We start from the raw sequence: 26310 nt of genomic DNA, 5'->3' as shown, positions 1-26310 counted from the left end.
GCCATTATAACCCCACTCTACCTGGCTATTATGACCCCACCCTACCTGACCATTATAACCCCACCCTTCCTGACCATTATAACCCACCTTACCTGGCCATTATAACCCCACCCTACCTGGACATTATGAACCCAGACCCCCACACGGCACTGACGATCGAAGGCACTAAACCCCACGAAAAAAAACGTCTGCAACGTTTTTCACATACTGGTGACTTCATATATAATTATAACAATCATATTTACAATAATAATATACAAAACTACACACGTACAATGCTATTTTAACACACACCACGTGGTAGGGTTGTAGCCTGAGATAAGGGGGGCCCTGGGTAAGCTACTGGTGAGTGTGTGGTGGGGTGAGCGTGTGGTGAGTGCAGTGAGTGGCTGTGTCCAGTCCATGTCTGGCGGCCGCTCTTCAGTCGTCTTCCACAGCTGGTCTCCACGATAGTGAGTGTGGTGAGTGGGTGTGTGTGTGTGGGGTGAGTGAGTGTGGGTGGCTGGGTGTGTGTGGGGTGACTGTGTGTGTGTGGGTGGGTGGTGCGGTGCAGCTGCTCGTGGTGGTGGTGGTTGGCACCGACTCCACCACCACCACCACCACCCCGCTACTCTGCCATGGGCTGCCCACCACACAGCAGCAGGCGGCGGAAGATCGAGGAGAGCGCCCTGCCCATATGGGCCAGACCCCTTTGCTTCTTTTTCTTCTTCTTCTCCTGCTGCTGTTGCACCTCCTCCTCCTCTTCCATCTGCTCATCCTCTTCTGTCTTCTCGTCCACTTCCATCTGCTCCTCGTCTTCTGTCTTCTCCTCCACTTCCATCTTCTCCTCTTCCTCTGTCTCATCCTCCTCCTCCGTCTGATCCTCGTTCTCCTCCTCCTCCACCTCCTCTGTCTCATCCTCATCCAGCGATGATGACAAGGATGATGATGATGGGGGCTTTTTCTCCGACTCAGCTCTGTGGAGAGAGAGGCAGCAGCACCACAGCAGCACATCATCATAATCATCGTCATGCTGGTACTACAGCCAGAGGTCGCGATCGGTCCCCACGGCCAGAAGTGGACCTGGCCAGCACAAATGAAAGCAGCTCAACCAAGTGGCTGATGTCATCATCATCATCGTCACGTGGGGATTCATAGCGGCAGACCAAATACTAAATTCATATAGATGCATCGAGACCCATACTCAGAGACCCATACAGACTCACAACGACCCATACTCAGAGACCCTGCACTGAGCATACAGAGGGAGTCTCACCGTAGATCCGCAGCTCCAAAGGCCTCGCTGGTGATGGGGGTGGCCTCGCTGGTGGCGGTTGTGGCCTCGCTGGTGATGGGGGTGGCCTCGATGGTGGTGAGGGTGGCCTCGCTGGTGGCGGTTGTGGCCTCACTGGTGGTGGGGGTGGCCTCGATGGTGGTGGGGGTGGCCTCGCTGGTGGTGGGGGTGGCCTCGCTGGTGGTGGGGGTGGGCGTGGGCTCGCTGGTGGTGGGGGTGGCCTCGCTGGTGGTGGGGGTGGCCTCGCTGGTGGTGGGGGTGGCCTCGCTGGTGGTGGGGGTGGCCTGGATGGTGGTGGGGGTGGCCTCGATGGTGGTGGGGGTGGCCTCGACGGTGGTGGGGGTGGCCTCGACGGTGGTGGGGGTGGCCTCGACGGTGGTGGGGGTGGCCTCGACGGTGGTGGGGGTGGCCTCGACGATGGTGGGGGTGGCCTCGACGGTGGTGGGGGTGGCCTCGACGGTGGTGGGGGTGGCCTCGACGGTGGTGGGGGTGGCCTCGACGGTGGTGGGGGTGGCCTCGACGGTGGTGGGGGTGGCCTCGACGGTGGTGGGGGTGGCCTCGATGGTGGTGGGGGTGGCCTCGCTGGTGGTGGGGGTGGCCTGGATGGTGGTGGGGGTGGCCTCGATGGTGGTGGGGGTGGCCTCGATGGTGGTGGGGGTGGCCTCGATGGTGGTGGGGGTGGCCTCGATGGTGGTGGGGGTGGCCTCGATGGTGGTGGGGGTGGACTCGATGGTGGTGGGGGTGGTCTCGATGGTGGTGGGGGTGGCCTCGATGGTGGTGGGGGTGGCCTCGATGGTGGTGGGGGTGGCCTCGATGGTGGTGGGGGTGGCCTCGATGGTGGTGGGGGTGGCCTCGATGGTGGTGGGGGTGGCCTCGATGGTGGTGGGGGTGGCCTCGATGGTGGTGGGGGTGGCCTCGATGGTGGTGGGGGTGGCCTCGATGGTGGTGGGGGTGGCCTCGATGGTGCTGGGGGTGGCCTCGATGGTGCTGGGGGTGGCCTCGATGGTGGTGGGGGTGGCCTCGATGGTGGTGGCCTCGATGGTGGTGGGGGTGGCCTCGATGGTGGTGGGGGTGGCCTCCATGGTGGTGGGGGTGGCCTCGACGGTGGTGGGGGTGGCCTCGACGGTGGTGGGGGTGGCCTCGACGGTGGTGGGGGTGGCCTCGCTGGTGGTGGGGGTGGCCTCGATGGTGGTGGGGGTGGCCTCGATGGTGGTGGGGGTGGCCTCGATGGTGGTGGGGGTGGCCTCGATGGTGGTGGGGGTGGCCTCGATGGTGGTGGGGGTGGACTCGATGGTGGTGGGGGTGGACTCGATGGTGGTGGGGGTGGCCTCGATGGTGGTGGGGGTGGCCTCGATGGTGGTGGGGGTGGCCTCGATGGTGGTGGGGGTGGCCTCGATGGTGGTGGGGGTGGCCTCAATGGTGGTGGGGGTGGCCTCGATGGTGGTGGGGGTGGCCTCGATGGTGGTGGGGGTGGCCTCGATGGTGGTGGGGGTGGCCTCGATGGTGGTGGGGGTGGCCTCGATGGTGGTGGGGGTGGCCTCGATGGTGCTGGGGGTGGCCTCGATGGTGCTGGGGGTGGCCTCGATGGTGGTGGGGGTGGCCTCGATGGTGGTGGCCTCGATGGTGGTGGGGGTGGCCTCGATGGTGGTGGCCTCGATGGTGGTGGGGGTGGCCTCCATGGTGGTGGGGGTGGCCTCCATGGTGGTGGGAGTGGCCTCGATGGTGGTGGGGTTGGACTCGATGGTGGTGGGGGTGGCCTCGATGGTGGTGGCCTCGATGGTGGTGGGGGTGGCCTCGATGGTGGTGGGGGTGGCCTCGATGGTGGTGGGGGTGGCCTCGATGGTGGTGGTCTCGTTCTGGAGCCAGCCGTGACTCAGCGCCTGCTCCGGTGTCATGCGGAGTTCTGGATCCCACCTGGGGAGGCGGGGGGGATGGAGACAGGGGAGGTGAGGATTTGACGTTCCCATCTGTACGTGTGTGTGTACGTGTGTGTGTGTAATGGACAGCGGTGGTGTTATGAACCCGGCAGAAACCCGAGTTAGATTCCTGCACACGGCCAACACCAGTGACAGCAATTATATTATCTGAACTGGTCCTAGGCCTCCCCTAGGTCGACTCAGCCTCAAATGAGTACCTAGTGTAAACATCGCCACTGGGGAGACAAAGGTGGCCGGACGTGGTGGTGCTAGCCACCCACCTCCTCTGTGTGTGCCACAGTGCCGGAGGCCTTCATAGGCGGTGCTGCTACTCGCTACTACTAACAGCACTTGCCCCTACAATCTGCTAGAGTCTACACGGGGGATCTTTGTCTGTGTATAGGCGCTGCTACTCGCTAGTACTAACAGCACTTGCCCCTACAGTCGGCTTGAGGCTACACGGGCGGTATGTGTCTGTGTTCTTACTGCAAGCAGCTGCTAATGAAGGCCACAAGCTGAGCTCCACATCCCCGCAGCACCAAATGCAGGGGGACACTTGCCGGGAGTCGTTTCCTGGCCGGGCAGTGAGGCTGGCCGGCCTCATCTGTAGGACAGAGACAGAGAGAGATATACATACACACAGAGAGGGAGATAGAGACAGAGAGATACACAGAGAGACAAACAAAGAGGAAGAGAGACAGAGAGAGAGACACATACACAGAGACAGAGAGATGGAAAGAGAGACACACAGAGAGAGGCACGCACAGTGTCACCAACCACCTACCCACCTACCCACCCACTCACCACCACACCGCTACCCCTACAACACCACCACCTCACCCCCACACCACCTCCACTACCACCTCTACGCCACCACCAAAGCACGACCACCACCTCACCACCACACCACCACCACCTCACCACCACACCGCTACCCCTACAACACCACCTCACCACCACCACCACCACACCACCACTATCCATTGCCATACCACCACCTCACCAACACCACCACACCACCTCCACTACCCCATCTACACCACCATACCACCACCACCTCACCACCACCACCACACCATCACCACCTCACCACCACACCGCTAGCCCTATACCACCACCACATGACCACTACTTCACCACCATTATTGCCACCTCTACACCACCACACCACCACTACCACCATACCACCACACTGCCACCTCTACACCACCACCACACCACCACCCCGCCACCACCACACCACCACTATCGCCACCACTAACACCTCACCACCACTACACCTCACGACCATCACACCACCACCTCACCACTATCCACTGCCACACAACCACCACACCACCACCTCACCACCTCCACTACCACCTCTACACCACCACCACCTCACCACCACCACCTCACCACCACCACCACACCATCACCACCTCACCACCACACCGCTAGCGTTACACCACCACCACCACCACCACCTTACCACCACCACCTCACCACTACCTCACCAGCACTTCACCACCACCACACCACCACCTCACCACCAACACCACACCACCATCACACCACCCTTCAACTCACCAAAGTATGCCGCTCTTTTGCGAGCTTTCTCCACCATTTCTTTTGGAGGCATGCCCAGGATCTGCGCAACCATTTCAAGACAGACACACAGAGGGACACACGCATGTTACACGAATGTTACACGCGTGTTACACACGGGGACCCATACAGAGACCCATAGAGATCCAGAGACTTATATAAAACCATAGGGACTCACAGAGACCCATATGGATCCACAGAGACCCATACGGACCGACAGAGACCCATACATAGACCCATAGAGGTCCAGAGACTCATATAAAACCATTGAGACTCAGAGGCCCACACTAAAACTGAACTATTTTGATTTCACCAGGGAAGGCCCCACTGAGCTACGTGGCTGTTTTTCATTGGCTGTACGACGAAAGACCTGAACGTGACATTATCGTTGTTGCTCAGCGCATCTAGCATCATGGGTGAGTAGGTGGGTGGGGGGAGGGTGAGTGGGTGGGTTAGTGGATAGGTAGGTGGGTGGGTGAGTGGGTAGGTAGGTGAGTGGGTGAATGGGTGGGTAGGTCGGTGGGTAAGTGGGTGGGTGAGTGGGTGAGTGGGTGAGTGGATGGGTGAGTGGGTGAGTGGGTGAGTGGATGGGTGGATAGGTCAGTGGGTGTGTAGGTGGGAGGGTTACTGGGTGGGTAGGTGGGTGAGTCAGTGAGTAGGTGGGTGGGTGAGGGGGTAGGTGGGTGGGTGAGGGGGTGGGCGAGTGGGTGGGTAGGTGGATGAGTGAGTGGGTGGGTAGGTAGGTAGGTGGGTGAGTGGGTGGTTACGTGGGTGTGTAGGTAGGTGGGTGGCTGGGTAAATAGGTGGGTGAGTGTGCGGGTAAGTAGGTAGATGGGTGGGTGGGTAAATGTGTAGGTGAGTGAGAGGATGCGTAGGTAGGTGGGTGGGTAGGTGAGTGGGTGGGTGGTTGGGTGGCTGGTTGGTTGACTGGCTGACAGGGTTGGGTGACTGAGTGACTGGCTGGGTGACTGGCTGGCTGTGGGCCAGGTCGTCGCTCGAGGCCCCCCAGGGAGGCTCCCCAGTCACCTCGATGCAGCATGCCAGGTGGTCGTCGCGGCTGAACGAGAGGAAGAGTTCCCTGTCGGTGGCCAGCTTGGCGACGGTGCAGCCCAGCGACCATGTGTCCACAGCGCAGGTCGCCGGGTAGCCGAGAAGCACCTCGGGGGCCACGTAGGCGAGGGTTCCTCCCACGTGCGAGGCTGTGCAGACGACAACAGCAGCGATGATGATGAAGATTGTAGACTAGGTACGTGTGTGTAGGTGGGTGGGTGGGTTGGGTGGCTGGGTTGGGTGGCTGGGTTGGGTGGCTGGGGCAGTGGCTGGGTGGGTGGGGGGTGGATGGTTAGGCGGGTGAGTGGGTGGGTGGATGGATACATGGATGGGTGAGTGGGTGGGCGGGTGGGTGAGTGGGTGGGTGGGTGGATTCATGGGTGGGTGACTGGATGGGCAGGTCAGTGGGTGAGTGGGTAGGTGGCTGGATGGGTCGGTGGCTGGATGGGTCGGTGGGTGGGTGCATAGATGGATGGGTGGGTGGGTCAGTGGCTGGGCGGGTGGGTGGATGGCTGGGTGGGTGAGTGGGTGGATATCCGGCTGGGTGGGTGGGTGGCTTGATGGCTGGGTGGGTGGATGGCTGGGTGGGTGGGTAGATAGATGGATGGGTGGTTGAGTGGGTGTATGGGTGGATGGGTGTATGGGTGGATGGGTGTGTGGGTGGGTCGCTGGATGGGGGGGGGTCGGTGGGTGGGTGGGTGGATGGGTGGGTGGATGGGCGCGTGGGTGAGTGGGTGGGCGGATGGCTACCTGGCTGGGTGGGTGAGTGGGTGGGTGGGTAAGTGGGTGGATGGCTGGCTGGCTGGCTGGGTGAGTGGGTGGGTGGGTGAGTCGGTGGATGGCTGGCTGGGTGGATGGGTGAGTAGGTCGCTGGATGGATGAGTGGGTGGGTGGATGGCCGGGTGGGTGGTTGGGTGAGTGGGTGGCTGGATGGCTGGGTGGAGGGGTGGATGGGTGGGTAGATGGATGGCTGGGTGGGTGGGTGGGTGGATGGCTGGGTGGGTGGGTGGATGGCTGGGTGGGTGGATGTATGGATAGATGGATGGGTGGGTGGGTGAGTGGGTGGGTGGGTGAGTGGGTGGCTGGGTGAGTGGGTGGCTGGGTAGCTGAATCAGTGGGTGGGTGGGTGAGTGGGTGGATGGCTCGCTGGGTGGGTGCATGGATCGCTCGGTGAGTGGGCGGGTGAGTTGGTGGCTGGATGGCTGGGTGGGTGGGTGTCTGGATGACTGGGTGGGTGGATGGATGGGTGGGTGAATGGCTGTGTGGGTGGGTGCATGGATGGATAGATGGATGGATAGATGGATGGGTGGGTGGGTGGGAGAGTGGGTGGGTGGGTGGGTGGATGGGTCGGTGGGTTGATGGGTTGATGGGTGGATGGGTGAATGGATGTGTGGGTGGGTGGATGGGCTAGTGGGTGGATGGGTGGGTGGGTGGATGGGTGGGTGGGTGAGTGGGTGGCTGGATGGCTGGGTGGGTAGATGGATGGGTGGATGGCTGGGTGGGTGGGTAGGTGCATGGATGGATATATGGATGGGTGGGTGAGTGGGTTGGTGGATGGGTCAGTGGCTGGGTGGGTGAATGGGTAGGTGGGTGGCTGGGTGGGTGGATGGGTGGGTGGATGGATGGGTGGGTGGGTGGATGGGTCAGTGGGTGGGTGGATGGGTGGGTGGATTGATGGGGGGGTCGGTAGGTGGCTTGATGGGTGGGGGAATGGATGGGTTGATGGCGAATGGATGTGTAGGTGGGTGGATGGGTGGGTAGATGGGTGTGTGGGGGTGTCAGTGGGTGGATGGGTGGGTGTGTGTGGGTGTCTCCACTCACTTTTGCCATCCACAAAGAAGCTTGAGGCGAAGTTCCTGACCCTGACGATCCCATCCGCGATGTTCGCCAACAGAACGTTGCTCTGGATGGGGAGTGAGCCGCAGGGAGGGAATTCACACCCAGCATGGTCAAGGCGGTGAGCGTCGTTTACGACCGAGCGTCTGTGCAGGGGGACTGCCTCCGCTCACAGACGTTCAACTTACGAACGTTTCAGAGATATGCGCAAAAAAACAGTGACATCTACATCTGCAGAACGTGAAGAACCTGTGGCATCTACATCAACAGAACATGAACAACCTGTGGCACCTACAGAACGTGAAGAACCAGTGGGATCTACAGAGCATGAAGAACCAGTGACATCTTCATCTACATAACGTGACGGAACAGTGGCATCTATATTTACAGAACGTGAGGAACCAGTGGCATCTACATCTATAGAACGTGAAGAACCAGTGGTATCTACATCTGCAGAACGTGAAGAGCCAGTGGCATCTACATCTGCAGAACGTGAAGAACCAGTGGCATCTACATCCGCAGAACATGAGGAACTATTTGCATCTACATCTGCAGAACATGAAGAACGAGTGGCATCTGCATCTGCAGAACGTGAAAAACCAGTGGCATCTACATCTACAGGACGTGAAAAACCAGTGCCATCTACATCTACAGGATGTTAAGACATAGTGGCATCTACATTTGCAGAACGTGAAGAACCAGTGGTATCTACATCTGCAGAACATGAAGAACACCAGTGACATCTACATCTGCAGAACATGAATAATCAGTGGCATTTACATCTGCAGAGCGAGCACCAGCACCCCAGCGTGTACAACAACCGCCATTCGCCACTAAGTGGCGGTGACGTCACCACGACGCTTGTGCCAGGCCATGTGCACCTTGAGGCTACGTGAAGTGTCGAACGCCCGCTGGCAGGAGGTCACGGGGCAGACCCAAGTGCCACGGGTCGACTGACTCAGATGACTGACTGATGCACCACCTGTGCCCCCTACTGTGCCAACCTTCTGTGCTTTAGCCACCCGGTGCTCCGCTCGTTATTGTGAGCGTCGCTCCTCCATCCTCCGTTGTTGTTGGAGGGCAACTGCCTCCAACTGCCCAGCAGCGTCCTTCACGAGCCTCTTCCACAGAGGCCGATCTTGACACCACTGGTACCAGTCATCGGCAAGTCCACTTAGCTCCACGTCCTTCTGTGCCACATCACTCCATCTCTTCTCTAGCCCGTGCCGCGCCCATTTAGCTCCCTAGATCTGGCCGAACAAAAGCTGTTTCGGCATGCGGTGGCTGGGCATGCAGGCTACATGACCCAGCCAACGCAGCCTTGCCTGCCGGAGGAGCTCACCGATGGAACCGTGCCCAGATCTTTCAAAGATTTGTGAGTTCCTCACACAATCCAGCCAGGTTAAACCCAGGATGGATCGTAGGCAGGCTAGCCTATATGTTTCTAACCGGCAAAGATGTTCCATTAGGGGGGTCCACGTTTCGCAAGCGTAGAGAAGGGAGGGAATAACCGTGGCCGAGAAGACCTGAAGCTTAGTGCGGAGCGACAGACCAGGTAGCTTCCACACAGCGTTACGCAACCGATGAAAAGATATTGCCACTCGACTGATTCGGAGTGAGACCTCTGCTGTTAAACTGGAGCCGGTCATAAGCACACTGCCCAGGTATGGGAAACTCTCCACTCTCTCCACAACTGCCCAATCACCGATTGAGAGTTGTGGGGGTGGAGTGTCCAATGGTACAAAATACCCAGGCAGGTGCTTAGTTTTGGTGGGGCTGATGGTAAGGCCCCATCTCTTAGTGGCACGCTCCAGTCTCAGCAGCAGCATCTCCAACTCCTCCTCTGAATGAGCAGCTATTACCCAATCATCGGCATACATAATGTGATTGAGCAATAGGGAGCCATCCCTTGACCGCACCCGGGCATCGATCAGCCCCTCATTATATCTGTACCAAATGGAGATTCCCCCGGTACAGCTATTGAAGGCTTAACGAACTACGTAGTCAAAATTGATGTTAAATAATGTGGGAGCCAGAGGACATCCCTGTCGCACCCCAAGGTGTACAGGTAATGGCTCTGACTCCCGGCCACGTAGTTTTACCCGGGCCGGCTCACCATCATGAAGGTCCTTAATGATCGTGAGCAGAGGGTCAGGGACTCCAAAAGCACGAAGATCAAGGTCAATAAAGCAGAGATGTAGGTCTTGTTGGAATTCCCTACACCTCTGCTGTAGCAGACGGACAGAAAATATGGCATCTGTGCAGGACCGCCCTTTCCTGAAACCACATTGGGGCTCCGCAAGCCTCTCCTCAGCGTGCCTGGCAAGGCGATGTTGAATAATCCTTGCCAGGACCTTTCCCGGCACACTGAGGAGTGAGATGCCCCTGTAGTTGTTACAGTTTTTGCGGTCCCCCTTCTGCCAATCCTGCGGAACCCATCCAGTGGTCCAGACTGTTGTTATGAAGTCATATAGGGCAGTCTGTGCACAAACGCCACCCTCCATCAGCATTTCGCTTGGGAGATCATCTCTACCCGGTGCCTTTCCTGGTCTCAGACTCCGGATCACCTTCAGTACTTCCTCAACAGATGGCACCTCAGCCAGCCACTCACAGGGGGTGACTTCTTCCAATATTTGAGGCACTGCAGCCTCAGCAGGATCATCCCCACCTTGTGCCACGATGTTTTCCTGGCTGATGGATTTCCCCTCCCCCAGGACCTCACAGAAATGCTCAGCAAATCTGCAAACCTGTTCCTGGGGGTCAGAGATTGGATCACCGTTTTTTCCCCTAATGATGGTAATAGGTGTGGCGCTGCAGGTTACTTTTTTGATGGAGTTAAATAGAGATTTGTGATCGCGGGCCACTGAGGCAGACTCCATCTCCTCAGCAACCTGCGACCACCACCCATCATTGCAGCGCCTCACGGCTCTCCGAACCTCCGAGCGAAGGCTGTGGTAAGCCTCCTCATTCTCTGACGTGGGATTCTGTAGCCAATGACAGTGGGCCTGTCGCTTTTTCTCAACCAACCTCAACACCTCCTCTGTCAGCCAGGGTCTCTGGGGAGGTCTGGACCACGTACCCAAAGCAGCCATTGCAGCTGCATGAGTCACAGTCCTAAACCTCGCCCATTTACCCTCGACATCAGGAGGAGTGGGGGACAATGCCAACCCCAGCCGCAAGCGATGATGAAATTCTCACTTGCAACTTTCATCAGATAACTGAGACCAGGCCACTTTAGGTTGGAATGGGGTCCTGGGTGTACACCCAACACCGGAGTGGAAGAATGGCAGGTGCATCTTACAGATGACTAGTCGATGGTCAGAGGGCAGATCAGCTCCACGGTAGGTCCTGGTGTCAAGGACATGGGCTCGCATCCGCTGGTCCGTCACTATATAGTCCAGCAGATGTTCTTGCTTGGACCCGGCATGCATCCATGATGTTGTGTGGATGCGCCGATGCCGGAACAGCGTGTTGGTAATTACAAGCCCATGGGCTGCACAAAAATCTAGCAGCCTCCTACCGTTGTTATTGAGCTGATCTGGCCCATGCCCTCCAATCACTCCAGACCAGGTGCCAGCATCATGACCAACTCGGGTATTGAAGTCACCCAACAAGATGACTCTATCCTGAGGGGCCACTTTAGCCAGCACCTGTGGCACGAGGTCATAGAAGGCATCTGACTCATCGGCTTTGCCTGCATCCCTCCACGGACGTTCGTCTTCGGAGGGGGCATAAATAACCACGAACACCACTCCTCTCCTCCGGTTGATGGGAAGGCGAGCCCAAAGTAGCCTGGGGCTTACAGCTTCCCACACCTCACCGCCACGCTCCCACGCCCCCTTCATTCTTTTGTTCAAAAGAAGAGCCACATCCTGTTGTTTGGCAGTCTGTTGCCCCGAGTAGAGGACTGTCCACCCCTCATGGTGGCAGGAACCAGAACCGGTCCACCGGACCTCCTGAATGCCACAGAGATCCAGGCGGTACCGGTCCAGCTCCCGACAGAGGAGTGGCAGCCTCTCCTCCGCAGTGAGCGTTCGAACATTCCACGTGGCCACACAAAGTGGCTTTTCGTTGTTTCTGGAGGAGCCCCGAGTGTAGAGATTCAATCTCCTGGCTCCGCCAATTGGAGTTTGGCTAGGAGACGTCAAAAATGCCTGTCCCCCTGGGGCCTCCGGCACAAGCTTATTAGTTACATATTTCAGTCGTGGTTTAGTGGTAAAATTTTGAAGGTGGAGGGGTTACCAGCCCCTCGCACCCATCCAGAGCCCCCCGTTTAGCCACTGTGGTGGTCACAGACGCCATGAGGGGAGTAGCCAATCGGAATTGGCCCTCCCCCCACAGCACTGTCCACGACAGAGTTGCCCATCCGGCACTGCGAGGAGTTAGCGGGTTGTTTTGCCGTGTACTCACCCACACACACAGACACACCCACACACAGACACCCACACACACACACTCACACACAGACACCCACACACATATACACCCACACACACAGACACCATTACACAGCATGCACTCCACTCACGGGCTTGATGTCCCCGTGTACGATGCCCCGGGACTTGGTGTGGGCCAGGAAGTGGAGGATGGCCCTAGTGTACGACCTCACCGCATCCTCGTGACTTTGCCACAGCGTCATCTGTCTGAGCACGCAATGGAGTTTCGCCCTGCCACGCGGAGAGACAGCGACCATGTCAGTCACGTCAGCGACGACGTCAGCGACGACGTCAGTGACATCAGCGGTTAGCGTGCTGCACTGCGAACCTGGCGAACTGGGCTCGGTTCCCGCTCATGGCCAACACCCAGTGACGATTATCTGAACCGGTCCTGGGTCTACCCTAGGTCGACTCAGCCTCAAATGAGTACCTGGTGCGATGTGTAAACATCGCCACTGGGGAGACAAAGGCGGCCGCGCGTGGTGTTGGCCACCCACCCCCTCGTGTGCCGTGCCGGCCTTTAAAGGTGCTCGCTAACAGCACTTGCCACTACAGTCTGTTAAGGCTATATGGGGGATCTTTGATCTTTGTGTGCGTATGTTGAAATTCATTCACACCGTACGTAGCCAAGCATGCTAATGTGTGGGTCTCTATGGGTGTCTGTGTGGGTGTCTCTGTGGGTCTCTATGGGTCTCTGTGGGTCTGTGGGTCTCTGTGTGTGAATGTATGCAGAACTTCTTTTGCACCATACATAGCCAACCGTACTAATGTATGGGTATGGGTGTCTCTATGGGTCTGTATGGGTGGTGGTGGTGTTGTGGTGGTGGTGTTTGGTGGTGGTGGGTGCTGGTGGGTGATGGTGGATGGGTGGTGGGTGGGTGGTTATGGTGGGTGGTTGGGTGAGCGGTTGTGCTGGTGATGGTGGGTGGTTGAGTGGGTGGTGTGGTGGTGATGGTGGGTGGGTGGTGGAGGGTGAGTGGGTGAGTGGTGTGGTGGTGAGTGAGTGAGTGGGTAAGTGGTGGTGGTGAGTGAGTGAGTGAGTGGGTGAGTGGTGGTGGTGGTGGTGGGTGAGTGGTGGTGGTGGTGATGGTGAGTTAGTCGGTGGTGGTGGTGAGTGAGTGGGTGGTGGGTGAGTGAACGAGTGAGTGGGTGAGTGAATGTTGGTGGTGAGTTAATGAGTGAGTGAGTGGTGGTCGTGGTGCTGGTGGTGTGCGTACTTCAACAGCTCCATGACAAGGCATTTGTGGCCTCGAAAGTAGAAAGTCTCCAGGACCCTGACTACGTTGTAGTCCACGTTGCTACGGTCGCTCTGGAGCTCCATGGACATTAGCAGCTCCGTTCTCTGGTGCTTTTCTTCCCTGGAGCTGCGAGCGAGTGAGCAAGTTCACAGAACGAGAGAGAGAAAGAAAGAGAGACAGATAGAGAGAAAGAGACATAAAGAAACAGAGATCAAGACAGAGACAGACAGAGAGAGACAGACAGAGACAGAGAGTTTAGACTTTAATATACAGTGGGTCTGTGTGTGGAACACTGAGTAGTAGTAGTGGGTCTGTGTGTGGAACACTGAGTAGTAATAGTGGGTCTGTGTGTGGAACACTGAGTAGTAGTAGTGGGTCTGTGTGTGTAACACTGAGTAGAAGTCGTATTGGATCTGTGTGTGTAACACTGTGTAGTAGTAGTGGGTCTATGTGTGTAACACTGAGTAGTAGTAGTGGGTCTGTGTGTGTAACACTGAGTAGTAGTGGGTCTGTGTGTGTAACACTGAGTAGTAGTAATGGGTCTGTGTGTGTAACACTGAGTAGTAATAGTGGGTCTGTGTGTGGAACACTGAGTAGTAGTAGTGGGTCTGTGTGTGTAACACTGAGTAGAAGTCGTATTGGATCTGTGTGTGTAACACTGTGTAGTAGTAGTGGGTCTATGTGTGTAACACTGAGTAGTAGTAGTGGGTCTGTGTGTGTAACACTGAGTAGTAGTGGGTCTGTGTGTGTAACACTGAGTAGTAGTAATGGGTCTGTGTGTGTAACACTGAGTAGTAGTAGTGGGTCTGTGTGTGTAACACTGAGTAGTAGTAGTGGGTCTGTGTGTGTAACAGTGAGTAGTAGTAATGTGTCTGTGTGTGTAACACTGAGTAGTAGTAGTGGGTCTATGTGTGTAACACTGATTAGTAGTAGTGGGTCTGTGTGTGTAACACTGAGTAGTAGTAATGGGTAATGCGTAGTTGGTCTGTCGCTATCAATATTATCCACAATAGAGGTGAGTTTGGGTTATATGACGTAAATATAAATGTTGTGTCATTAAACCCGCCACACTGACACACGCCCAATTGGTTGAGGTGGTTTGTCACCTAAACACAAAACGCTTGGCCAGCTCGTTACTTGCTCAGCACTTAACCGGTTGTTGTGTTGGAAAGTGTCAAAGTCAATTGTCAGTGTTGTGGTGGGGTTCGTCTCCAACACACAACCAGTGGTGGCGGTGGTGGTGAGGGTGGTGGGGAGGTGGTGGTGGGGTGGGAGTGTCCCTGTGGAGGTGGTGGTGGGGAGGTGGTGGTTGAGCGATGGAGATTCAAGTAAAGGATGTTCAGTCATTGTTTGTTGTTGTGGTTCACAGCCAGCAGCAGTCCCATAGTGTGTATTTGTTTATTGTTCTTGTTATTGGTGGTGTTATTGTTGTTGTTGACTGCACTGCTGCGCCAGGGCCCACTCACGTGGAGGGCGAGGCGAGGATCTTGAGAGCCACCATCGTCCGAGTCTTGTGGTCCAGACACCTCACCACCACGCTCTGCCCACCCTGCCCAATCTTCCTGTCCAGCTGGAAGCGGTAGTAGAAGTGCTCGTTCTGGACCTGCAGGGGTCACGGGAGGTCAGGGTGGGGGTCACGAGGAGGTCACATGTAGCCAACAGTGCTAATCTGTGGGTCACTGTGGGTGTCTGTGGGTGTCTCTGTGCGTCTCTATGTGTCTGGGTGTCTCTGTATGTGTGTATGTTGAACTTCTTTCGCACTGTACGTAGCCAACCGTGCTAATCTGTGGTGCTTTATGGGTATCAGTGTCTCTGTGTGGGCCTTCATGATAGTGAACAGGCCCGGGTAAAACTACGTGGCCGGGAGTCAGAGCCATTCCCTGTACACCTTGGGGTGTGACAGGGATGTCCTCTGGCTCCCACATTATTTAACATCTATTTTGACCACGTAGTTCGTGAAGCCTTCAATAGCTGTACTGGGGGAATCTCCATTTGGTACAGATATAATGGGAGGCTGATCGATGCCCGGGTGCGGTCAACGGATGGCTCCCTATTGCTCAACCACGTTATGTATGCCGATGATTTGGTAATAGCTGCTCATTCAGAGGAGGAGTTGGAGACGCTGCTGCTGAGACTGGAGTGTGCCACTAAGAGATGGGGCCTTACCATCAGCCCCACCAAAACTAAGCACCTGCCTGGGTATTTTGTACCATCGGATACTCCACCCCCACAACTCCCAATCGGTGATGGGGCAATTGTGGAGAGAGTGGAGAGTTTCCCATACCTGGGCAGTGTGCTTATGACCGGCTACAGTTTAACAGCAGAGGTCTCACTCAGAATCAGTCGGGCGGCAATATATTTCCATCGGTTGTGTAACGCTGTGTGGAAGCTACCTGGTCTGTCGCTCCGCACGAAGCTTCAGGTCTTCTCGGCCACGGTCATTCCCTCCCTTCTCTACACTTGCGAAACATGGACCCCCCAAATGGAACATCTTCGCTGGTTAGAAACATTTAGGCTAGCCTGCCTACGATCCATCATGGGTTTAACCAGGCTGGATTGTGTGAGGAGCTCACAAATCTTTGAAAGATCTGGGCAAGGTCCCATCGGTGAGCTCCTCCGGCAGGCAAGGCTGCGTTGGATGGGTCATGTAGCCCGCATGCCCAGCCAACGCATGCCGAAACAGATTTTATTCGGCCGGATCAAGGGGGCTAAACGGGCGCAGCACGGGCTAGAGAAGAGATGGAGTGATGTGGTACAGGAGGATGCGGTGTCAAGATCAGCCTCTGTGGAGGAGGCTCGTGAAGGACGCTACTGGGAAGTTGGAGGCAGCCGCCCTCCAACAACAACGGAGGGCGGAGGAGCGACGGTCACAACAATGAGCGGAGCGCCGGGTGGCTAAAGCACAGCAGGATGGCACGGTAGGGGGCACAGGTGGTGCATCAGCCAGTCATCTCAGACAGTCGTCCCGTGGCACCTGGGTCTACCCCGTGACCTCCTGGCAGCGGGCGTTCAACACTTCACGTGGCCTCAAGGTGCACCTGGCCTGGCACAAGCGTTGTGGTGACGTCACCGCCACTTAGTGGCGAATGGCGGTTGTTGTTGTTGTGTCTGTGTCTTTGTGTGTGTCTGTGAGTCTCACAAGGATGTAGTTGTTGTCGTCGTCGTCAAATTCTCCGTTCTTCACTCCATCTCGTGAGCTTCCTTCCCCGTCCAGAGTGAAGAACCAAACTTCCTGCATGGTGGTCAGCTCCAGCTTCTGGCGCTCAGTCAAGTGAGGCTTGAAGAGACTCAGGATCGCTGCACACGTGACAACAATAACAACTTAAACTATAAACTAATTTTATTTACGCACACACCGGGTTAAGCCCCCCACCGAAGTGACTGGTATCATCATCCTAATCGTCGTCGTCATCATCATTATCATCATTGTCATCATCGTCGTCGTCATCATTATCATTGTCATCATCGTCGTCATCGTCATCATCATCGTCATCGTCATCATCATCGTCATCTTCATTATCATCATCGTCATCATCATCGTTGTCATCGTCGTCATCATCGTCATCATCATCGTCGTCATCATCATCGTCGTCATCGTCGTCATCATCATCATCATCATCGTCAACGTCATCGTCGTCGTCATCATCACCGTCATCATCATCGTCACCATCGTCGTCATCACCATGTGGGAGCCATTTGCTCTAAGTGCACGCTGATACAGACTTATAGAGACTCATAGAGAACCACAGAGATCCTCAGAGACCCACAAAGAACCATACTCATATAGAACCATAGAGACCCAAGGAGACCCATAGAGCCCCACAGAGATGCACAGAGACCCTCATAGACCCACAGAGACCCATACTCATATAGAACCAGAGACCCACAGAGACCCACTCATATAGACCATAGAGCCCCACAGAGATGCATAGAGACCCTCATAGACCCATACTCATTTAGAAACAGAGACCCACAGAGACCCATATTCATATAGAACCATGGAGACCCACAGAGACCCACACAGAACCATACTCATATAGAACCATAGAGACCCAAGGATACCCATAGAGCTCCACAGAGACGCAGAGACCCTCAGAGACCCACTGAGACCCATATTCATATAGAACCAGAGACCCACAGAGACCCATACTTATATAGAACCATAGAGCCCCACAGAGATGCACAGAGACCCTCATAGACCCACAGAGACCCATACTCATATAGAACCATAGAGACCCACAGAGACTGCCACTCATATAGAACCAGAGACCCACAAAGACCTATACTCATATAGAACCATATAGACCCACAGAGACCGATACTCAGAGACCCACGGAGCGGTACAGGGTGCGTGTACGGATGATGAACTTCGTTCGCACTGCACGTAGCTAACCGTGCTAAGGTATGGGTCTCTGTGGGTGTCTATGGGTGTCTCTGTGGATCTATGGTTCTTTGTGGGGTGTATCTGTGTGTTTATGGGTCTCTATGGGTGTCTCTATGTGTCTTTGGAGTCTCTTTGGGTATCTCTGTGTGTCTATGGGTCTCTATGGGTGTCTCTATGTGTCTATGGGTATATTTGTGAGTCTCTATGTGTCTATAGGTGTCTCTGTGGGTCTAAGGGTCTCTATGGGTGTCTCTGTGGGTGGCTGGGTGTCTGTGGGTCTCTATGTGTGTCTCTGTGGGTCTCCGTGGTGGTCACTGCATGGATTTGTTCCCCTTCACATTTTGAGGAATCACCATTGTCACGCTTTTATCAAAGTGTTTTTTCGCTGCTGCTGTGCATTTCCAGGCGATGACAATGATGATGATTTGATGATATCAGGCCACTTGGTTGAGCTGCTGCTATTTGAGCTGCTATCATTCTTAGACTTTGATGATTTTCCTGCTCATCTCTCTCTCTCTAACCTTTGGGTGATTTGCTGCGGATTAATCCGGTGCCGGAGGTGAACGCGCTCCACGTGGTGATAGACGGAGGCTGCCTCCCACTCGGTCCAGCTCGACTTGTCTACACACACACATAAACACACACACACGTACAAAGACAAAGATCCCCCGTATAGCTTGTAACAGACTGTTGGGGAAAGTGCTTATAGCAAGCCCCTATGAAGCCCAGCATGGCACACGAGGGGGTAGGTGGGCAGCACCATGCCCGGCCGCCTTTGTCTCCACAGTGGCGATGTTTACACACCACACCAGGTACTCATTTGAGGCTGAGTCGACCTACGGGAGGCCCAGGACCGGTTCAAATAATCGTCACTGGTGTTGGCCATAAGCGGGAATCGAACCCGGGTTGCCAGGTTCGTGGCAGTGCGCAAACTGCTACACTACCGCTCCCCACATACACATAAATAAAAAATAAAGATCCCCCATATAGCCTTAACAGACTGCAGGGGGCAAGTGCTGTTAGCGAGCACCTATGAAGGCCGGAACGGTACACGAGGGGGTGGGTGGCCAGCACCACGCCCGACCGCCTTTTTCTCCCTAGTGGCGATGTTTACACACCGCACCAGGTACTCATTTGAGGCTGAGTCGACCTAGGGGAGGCCCGGGACCGGTTCAGATAATCGTCACTGGTGTTGGCCGTGAGCGGGAATCGAACCCGGGTCGCCAGGTTCATAGCGCAGCGCGCTAACCGCTACACTATCGCTACACACATACACACACACATAGACAAAGGTGCAGTAGACTCGTCAACACACACACACAAAGACAACGGTCCCCTTGAGGCTGTAACAAAACTGTGTTCAAAGGTGTGGGTGTTTGTAAGTGTGGGTGTTCATGAGTGTGGGTGGTGTTCGTAATTGTGGGTGTTCGTAGGTGGGTAGTGTTCGTAAGTGTGGATCTTTGTAAGTGTGGGTGGTGTTCGTAAGTGTGGGTGTTCGTAGGTGGGTAGTGTTCGCAAGTGTGGATCTTTGTAAGTGTGGGTGGTGTTCGTAAGTGTGGGTGTTCATAAGTGTGGGTGGTGTTCGTAAGTGAGGATGTTCGTCAGTGAGGGTGTTCGTCAGTGAGGGTGTTGGTGTGGTGTTTGTAAGTGAGGGTGTTCATCAGTGTGGGTGGTGTTTTGTAAGTCCTGGTGTGGTTCATATGTCGAGCAAAAGGGGTCACGCATACCATGGCGCTAATTCTGAGAGTAGCGTTGTTGTGCTCCGTAAATATCTCGGTGTCTCTGCGTGGAGAGTGGAGGGGGGGGACGGAGGAGAGAGTCAGTGGAGGGCGAGGTCACCGCGATCACAAGTGGACTCACATCGTCAACACGGACTCACACATTCATCACAAACTCACATCCTCACCACGAACCCGCATCCTCACTACGGACTCACACCCTCACCAATAACCCACAATACAAACCCCATTCACCAAGAACCCACAACACGGATCCACACACTCACCAAGAACCCACAAAACAGACAAACACACTCTTACCACGAGCCCACAACACGGACCCACACACTCACGACGAACCCACAACACGGACCCACACACTCACCACGAACCCGCAACACGGACCCACACACTTCCCACGAACCCACAACACGGACCCACACACTCACCACGAACCCACAACACGAACCCACACACTTACCACGAACCCACAACACGGACCCTTACACTCACCAAGAACCCACAACACAGACAAACACACTCTTACCACGAACCCGCAATACGGACCCACACTCTCACCACGAACCCACAATACAAACCCACAATACAAACCCACACTCACCAAGAACCCACAATACGGATCCACACACTCACCAAGAACCCACAACACAGACCAATACATTCACCACGAACCCGCAACACGAACCCACACACTCACCACGAACCCACAACACGGACCCACACACTCACCATGAACCCACAACACGGACCCACACACTCACCACGAACCCACAACACGGACACACACACTCACCATGAACCCACAACACGGACCCACACACTCACCACGAACCCACAACATGGACCCACACACTCACGACGAACCCACAACACAGACCAACTCACTCACCAGGAACCCGCAATACGGACCCACACTCTTACCACGAACCCACAACACGGACCCACACACTCACCACGAACCCACAACACGGACCCACACTCTCACCACGAACCCACAATACAAACCCACACTCACCAAGAACCCACAACACGGACCCACACACTCACCAAAAACCCACAACACAGACCAATACATTCACCACGAACCTGCAACACGGACACACACACTCACCACGAACCCACAACACGGACCCACACACTCACCACGAACCCACAACATGGACCCACACACTTCCCACGAACCCACAACACGGACCCACACACTCAACACGAACCCACAACACGGACCCACGGACTCACCACGAACCCACAACACTGACCCACGCACTCACCACGAACCCACAACACGGACCCACACACTCACCACGAACCCACAACACAGACCAACACACTCACCAGGAACCCGCAATACGGACCCACACTCTTCCCACGAACCCACAACACGGACCCACGCACTCACCACGAACCCACAACACAGACCAACATACTCACCACGAACCTGCAACATGGGCCCACACACTCACCACGAACCCACAACACGGACTCATACACTCACCACGAACCCACAACACGGACCCACACACTCACCACGAGCCCACAACACGGACCCACACACTCACGACGAACCCACAACACGGACCCACACACTCACCACGAACCCGCAACACGGACCCACACACTTCCCACGAACCCACAACACGGACCCACACACTCACCACGAACCCACAACACGAACCCACACACTTACCACGAACCCACAACACGGACCCTTACACTCACCAAGAACCCACAACACAGACAAACACACTCTTACCACGAACCCGCAATACGGACCCACACTCTCACCACGAACCCACAATACAAACCCACAATACAAACCCACACTCACCAAGAACCCACAATACGGATCCACACACTCACCAAGAACCCACAACAGACCAATACATTCACCACGAACCCGCAACACGGACCCACACACTCACCACGAACCCACAACACGGACCCACACACTCACCATGAACCCACAACACGGACCCACACACTCACCCCGAACCCACAACACGGACCAACACACTCACCACGAACCCACAACACGGACCCACACACTCACCACGAACCCACAACATGGACCCACACACTCACCACGAACCCACAACACAGACCAACACACTCACCAGGAACCCGCAATACGGACCCACACTCTTACCACGAACCCACAACACGGACCCACACACTCACCACGAACCCACAACACGGACCCACACTCTCACCACGAACCCACAATACAAACCCACACTCACCAAGAACCCACAACACGGACCCACACACTCACCAAAAACCCACAACACAGACCAATACATTCACCACGAACCCGCAACACTGACACACACACTCACCACGAACCCACAACACGGACCCACACACTCACCACGAACCCACAACATGGACCCACACACTTCCCACGAACCCACAACACGGACCCACACACTCAACACGAACCCACAACATGGACCCACACACTCACCACGAACCCACAACACGGACCCACGCACTCACCACGAACCCACAACACGGACCCACACACTCACCACGAACCCACAACACAGATCAACACACTCACCAGGAACCCGCAATATGGACCCACACTCTTCCCACGAACCCACAACACGGACCCACGCACTCACCACGAACCCACAACACAGACCAACATACTCACCACGAACCTGCAACATGGGCCCACACACTCACCACGAACCCACAACACGGACTCATACACTCACCACGAACCCACAACACGGACCCACACACTCACCACGAACCCACAATACAAACCCACACTCACCAAGAACCCACAACACGGATCCACCCACTCACCAAGAACCCACAACACAGACCAATACATTCACCACGAACCCACAACACGGACCCACACACTCACCACGAACCCACAACACGGACCCACACACTAGACCACGAACCCACAACACGGACCCACACACTCTTACCACGAACCCACAACACGGACGCACACACTCACCACGAACCCACAACACGGACCCACACACTCACCACGAACCCACAACACGGACCCACACACTCACCACGAACCCACAACACGGACCCACACACTCACCACGAACCCACAACATGGACCCACACACTCACCACGAACCCAGAACACGGACCCACACACTCACCACGAACCCACAACACGGACCCACACACTCATCACGAACCCACAACACGGACCCACACACTCACCACGAACCCACAACACGGACCCACACACTCAACACGAACCCACAACACGGACCCACACACTCACCACGAACCCACAACATGGACCCACACACTCACCACGAACCCAGAACACGGACCCACACACTCACCACGAACCCACAACACGGACCCACACACTCACCACGAACCCACAACACGGACCCACACGCTCACCACGAACCCACAACACGGACCCACACACTTACCACGAACCCACAACACGGACCCACACACTCACCACGAACCCACAACTCGGACCCACACACTCAACACGAACCCACAACACGGACCCACACACTCACCACGAACCCACAACACAGACCAACACACTCACCACGAACCCACAACACGGACCCACACACTCAACACGAACCCACAACACGGACCCACACTCTTCCCACGAACCCACAACACGGACCCACACACCACGAACCCACAACACAGACCAACATATTCACCACGAACCTGTAACATGGGCCCACACACTCACCACGAACCCACAACACGGACTCATACACTCACCACGAACCCACAACATGGACCCACACACTCACCACGAACCCACAATACAAACCCACACTCACCAGAATCCACAACACGGATCCACCCACTCATCAAGAACCCACAACACAGACCAATACATTCACCACGAACCCACAACACGTACCCACACACTCACCACGGACCCACACACTCACCACGAACCCACAACATGGATCCACACACTCACCACGAACCCACAACACGGACCCACACACTCTTACCACAACACGGACACACACACTCACCACGAACCCACAACACGGACCCACATACTCACCACGAACCCACAACACGGACCCACACACTCACCACGAACCCACAACACGGACCCATACACTCACCACGAACCCACAACACGGACCCACACACTCACCACGAATCCACAACACGGACACACACAGCTCACCTCGTAAAGATTTTCGAGTGGATGGCTTCGACAGAACCTGCTCGAAAGTCGATGATGAAAATGAAGCAGCCGTAGATCCAGCAGCAGCCGCCTCCTTCACATCCGTCTAAAATTCTGAAGAGACGTTATTGCAGCCACGCCCCGTCGAGTGACGTCTTACAACGCGACCACGCCCACCGACAGCTCCTCCCCTGGGCACCACCCACCACCCCCGCGTCTACTTCCGGGTTATGGAGATTGGAGGCGGCGTCGGGAAAATCTGAACCCTATCTGGGCCTCCTCTAGGTCGACGCAGCCTGAAGGTGCCTACACGGGACTCAGTGTGATGAGTCTGTGGGTCTCTGTGTGGTGAGTTTATGGGTCTCTGTGGTGAGTTTGTGGGTCTCTGTGTGGTGAGTCTGTGTGGCGAGTCTGTGGATCTCTGTGGTGAGTCTGTGGGTCTATGTGATGAGTTTGTGGGTCTCAGTGTGGTGAGTCTCTGTGTGGCGAGTCTGTGGGTTTCTGTGTGGTTTGTGGATCTCTGTGTGGTGAGAGTAGGTTTTTGTGTGTGGTGAGTCTGTGGAACTTTGTGTGGTGAGTCTCTGTGTGGTGAGTCTGTGGGTCTCTGTGGTGAATCTGTGGGTCTCAGTGTGATGAGTGAGGGTCTCAGTGTGATGAGTCTGTGGGTCTCTGTGGGCCTCTGTGTGGTTTATGGGTCTCTGTGGTGAGTTTGTGTGGCGAGTCTGTGGGTCTATGTGATGAGTTTGTGGGTCTCAGTGTGGTGAGTCTCTGTGTGGCGAGTCTGTGGGTTTCTGTGTGGTTTGTGGATCTGTGTGGTGAGTGTAGGTTTTTGTGTGTGGTGAGTCTGTGGAACTTTGTGTGGTGAGTCTCTGTGTGGTGAGTCTGTGGGTCTCTGTGTGGTGAGTTTGTGGGTCTCTGTGGTGAGTTTGTGGGTCTCTGTGTGGTGAGTCTCTGTGTGGTGAGTCTGTGTGTCTCTGTGGTGAGTCTGTGGGTCTCTGTGTGGTGGTGCAGTGGTTAGTGTGCTGTGTGTGTGGGAGAGGTGGTGCAGTGGTTAGTGCGCTGTGTGTGTGGGGAGCGGTAGTGCAGTGGTTAGCGCACTGTGTGTGGGGAGCGGTGGTGCAGTGGTTAGCGTGCTGTGTGTGTGTGTGGGGAGCAGTAGTGGAGTGGTTAGTGCGCTGTGTGTTGGGAGTGGTGGTGCAGTGGTTAGCGTGCTGTGTGTGTGGGGAACGGTGGTGTAGTGGTTAGCGCACTGTGTGTGTGGGGAGCGGTAGTGCAGTGGTTAGCGCACTGTGTGTGTGGGGAGCGGTGGTGTAGTGGTTTGCGCACTGTGTGTGTGGGGAGCGGTGATGCAGTGGTTAGCGCACTGTGTGTGTGGGGAGCGGTAGTGGAGTGGTTAGTGCGCTGTGTGTGCGGAGCGGTGGTGCAGTGGTTAGCGTGCTGTGTGTGGGGAACGGTGGTGCAGTGGTTAGCGCACTGTGTGTGGGGAGCGGTAGAGTCGCGTCGATAGAAAAATAATAATCAAGGTAAGGTTAAATCTTCATTTGAAGCTTTCGTGACTGCAGGAATCCATACTCTTTGGTTAGCGCACTGTGTGTGTGTCTGTTGGGGGAGCGGTGGTGCAGTGGTTAGCGCCGATGCAGCTCCCTATCGATGTGCCTGTTACAGAGACAGATTGCCGGAGCCTGCCACTTGCAGAACTGAATTGTGTGTGTTGTGTCTCTGCTTATATCTGAAATTCCCTCCCCTCGGCTCGCCTTCTCAGAAAGGACCGGAATTCCTTTGATTTCGCTCTCAGCTTGTGGGGGCAGTTGTTTGTCCGGTGTACGTGTGTGTGTGTCTGTTTTAATTTATTGAAGTAACTGTTAAGTCTCATCAAGACCTGGTTCCCGTCCCCCTCCGCAAGCCACCCCGCGATCAATGGAAACAGATGCTCCAAATTGCCCCTAAGTGTGTTTTTCTAGTTTTTCAACTTTCTGCAATAATTAATCTGGAAGGAGGAGGGGTTCCTTTTGTCAGGCTGCGTTCTACCTCCTCCTCTTCCCTCCCGGTTGGAGGTGTTACATTTTCTTGTCTCTCACGAAGAGGGGCGCCGTCTCTTGAAGTTTGACCTCCCGTTACCATGTTTTCCGTTCACTCTGATGGGTTGTGAGTTGCGAGAACAATAAACATGATTTTCCACCCCTTATCTTAGAATGTGTCCCTTTTTGCGGTGTTGACTCTTTAAGTGACTCAAGGTATGTTTTGAGCAGTGTTTACAGTGCGTCCGTCGTGGTTTGGAAGACAAAGGCGGTTGGGAGACTGATTCTATGGAATACATATTATCTTGGTTGTGTGTGATTGACCTGTTTTGCATTGTATTTCTTCTAGATGGCCCTCGGTCTAATGCTTACTAAGTATTATTTGGTCTATGTTTAACCAAGGTTTTGTGATGACATAGTTGTTACCACATGTATTCCTAGGGTTTTATTAATCTTTGTTCCCCGTCTGTATCCAGTGATCCGTGCTTTTTATTCACGAGTTGTATTTTGATATCTTGAGGTTTGAAGATCTGGCTAAGTTTTGACTTAGACTTTCGTGACTGCCGGAAATAATTATTTGGTTATTTTGGTAGAGTCGCGTCGATAGAAAAATAATAAAGGTAAGGTAAAATCTTCATTTAAAGCTTTCGTGACTGCAGGAATCC

General features: G+C 55.3%; 2 protein-coding genes across 2 annotated transcripts; both read right to left on the bottom strand.

Moving 5' to 3' along the window:
* Positions 1 to 205: 205 nt before the first annotated feature.
* Positions 206 to 4926, bottom strand: LOC142924192 (uncharacterized). Its single transcript, XM_076066000.1, has 4 exons — positions 4759 to 4926; positions 3676 to 3793; positions 1256 to 3187; positions 206 to 956 (listed from the first exon to the last, which is right to left on the bottom strand). The coding sequence occupies exons 1-4, from the start codon at positions 4829 to 4831 to the stop codon at positions 608 to 610; spliced, it is 2472 nt and encodes an 823-aa protein (XP_075922115.1). The 5' UTR covers positions 4832 to 4926; the 3' UTR covers positions 206 to 607.
* Positions 4927 to 5123: 197 nt separating this feature from the next.
* Positions 5124 to 25475, bottom strand: LOC142924191 (dual specificity tyrosine-phosphorylation-regulated kinase 4-like). The gene is made up of 10 exons (XM_076065999.1): positions 23628 to 25475; positions 19448 to 19502; positions 18242 to 18341; positions 16476 to 16633; positions 14803 to 14939; positions 13316 to 13462; positions 12191 to 12329; positions 7648 to 7729; positions 5648 to 5975; positions 5124 to 5130 (listed from the first exon to the last, which is right to left on the bottom strand). Exons 2-10 carry the CDS (start codon positions 19448 to 19450, stop codon positions 5124 to 5126), a joined length of 1101 nt encoding a protein of 366 aa, XP_075922114.1. The 5' UTR covers positions 19451 to 19502; positions 23628 to 25475.
* Between the last annotated feature and the right edge of the window lie 835 nt (positions 25476 to 26310).

Source organism: Petromyzon marinus, chromosome 10, assembly GCF_048934315.1.
Source record: "Petromyzon marinus isolate PM22_M1 ecotype Great Lakes invasive population chromosome 10, UKy_Petmar_22M1.pri1.0, whole genome shotgun sequence".
Taxonomy (NCBI): Eukaryota; Metazoa; Chordata; class Hyperoartia; order Petromyzontiformes; family Petromyzontidae; genus Petromyzon; species Petromyzon marinus.
Note: the sequence above shows the minus strand (reverse complement) of the source record. Positions and strands in the feature narration are given on the sequence as shown.

What these genes read in the sequence shown, in the direction of transcription:
- LOC142924192 (XM_076066000.1), bottom strand. Translation starts at nt 4,831, where the DNA reads ATGGTTGCGCAGATCCTGGGCATGCCTCCAAAAGAAATGGTGGAGAAA. An exon ending in CAAAAGAGCGGCATACTTTG is followed by an intron (nt 3,794 to 4,758) that starts GTGAGTTGAAGG and finishes TCTGTCCTACAG; the next exon opens with ATGAGGCCGGCCAGCCTCAC. An exon ending in TTTGGAGCTGCGGATCTACG is followed by an intron (nt 957 to 1,255) that starts GTGAGACTCCCT and finishes CTCTCTCCACAG; the next exon opens with AGCTGAGTCGGAGAAAAAGC.
- LOC142924191 (XM_076065999.1), bottom strand. An exon ending in CCGCAGCAAATCACCCAAAG is followed by an intron (nt 16,634 to 18,241) that starts GTTAGAGAGAGA and finishes TCACGTGTGCAG; the next exon opens with CGATCCTGAGTCTCTTCAAG. An exon ending in ACGACAACAACTACATCCTT is followed by an intron (nt 14,940 to 16,475) that starts GTGAGACTCACA and finishes TGACCCCTGCAG; the next exon opens with GTCCAGAACGAGCACTTCTA.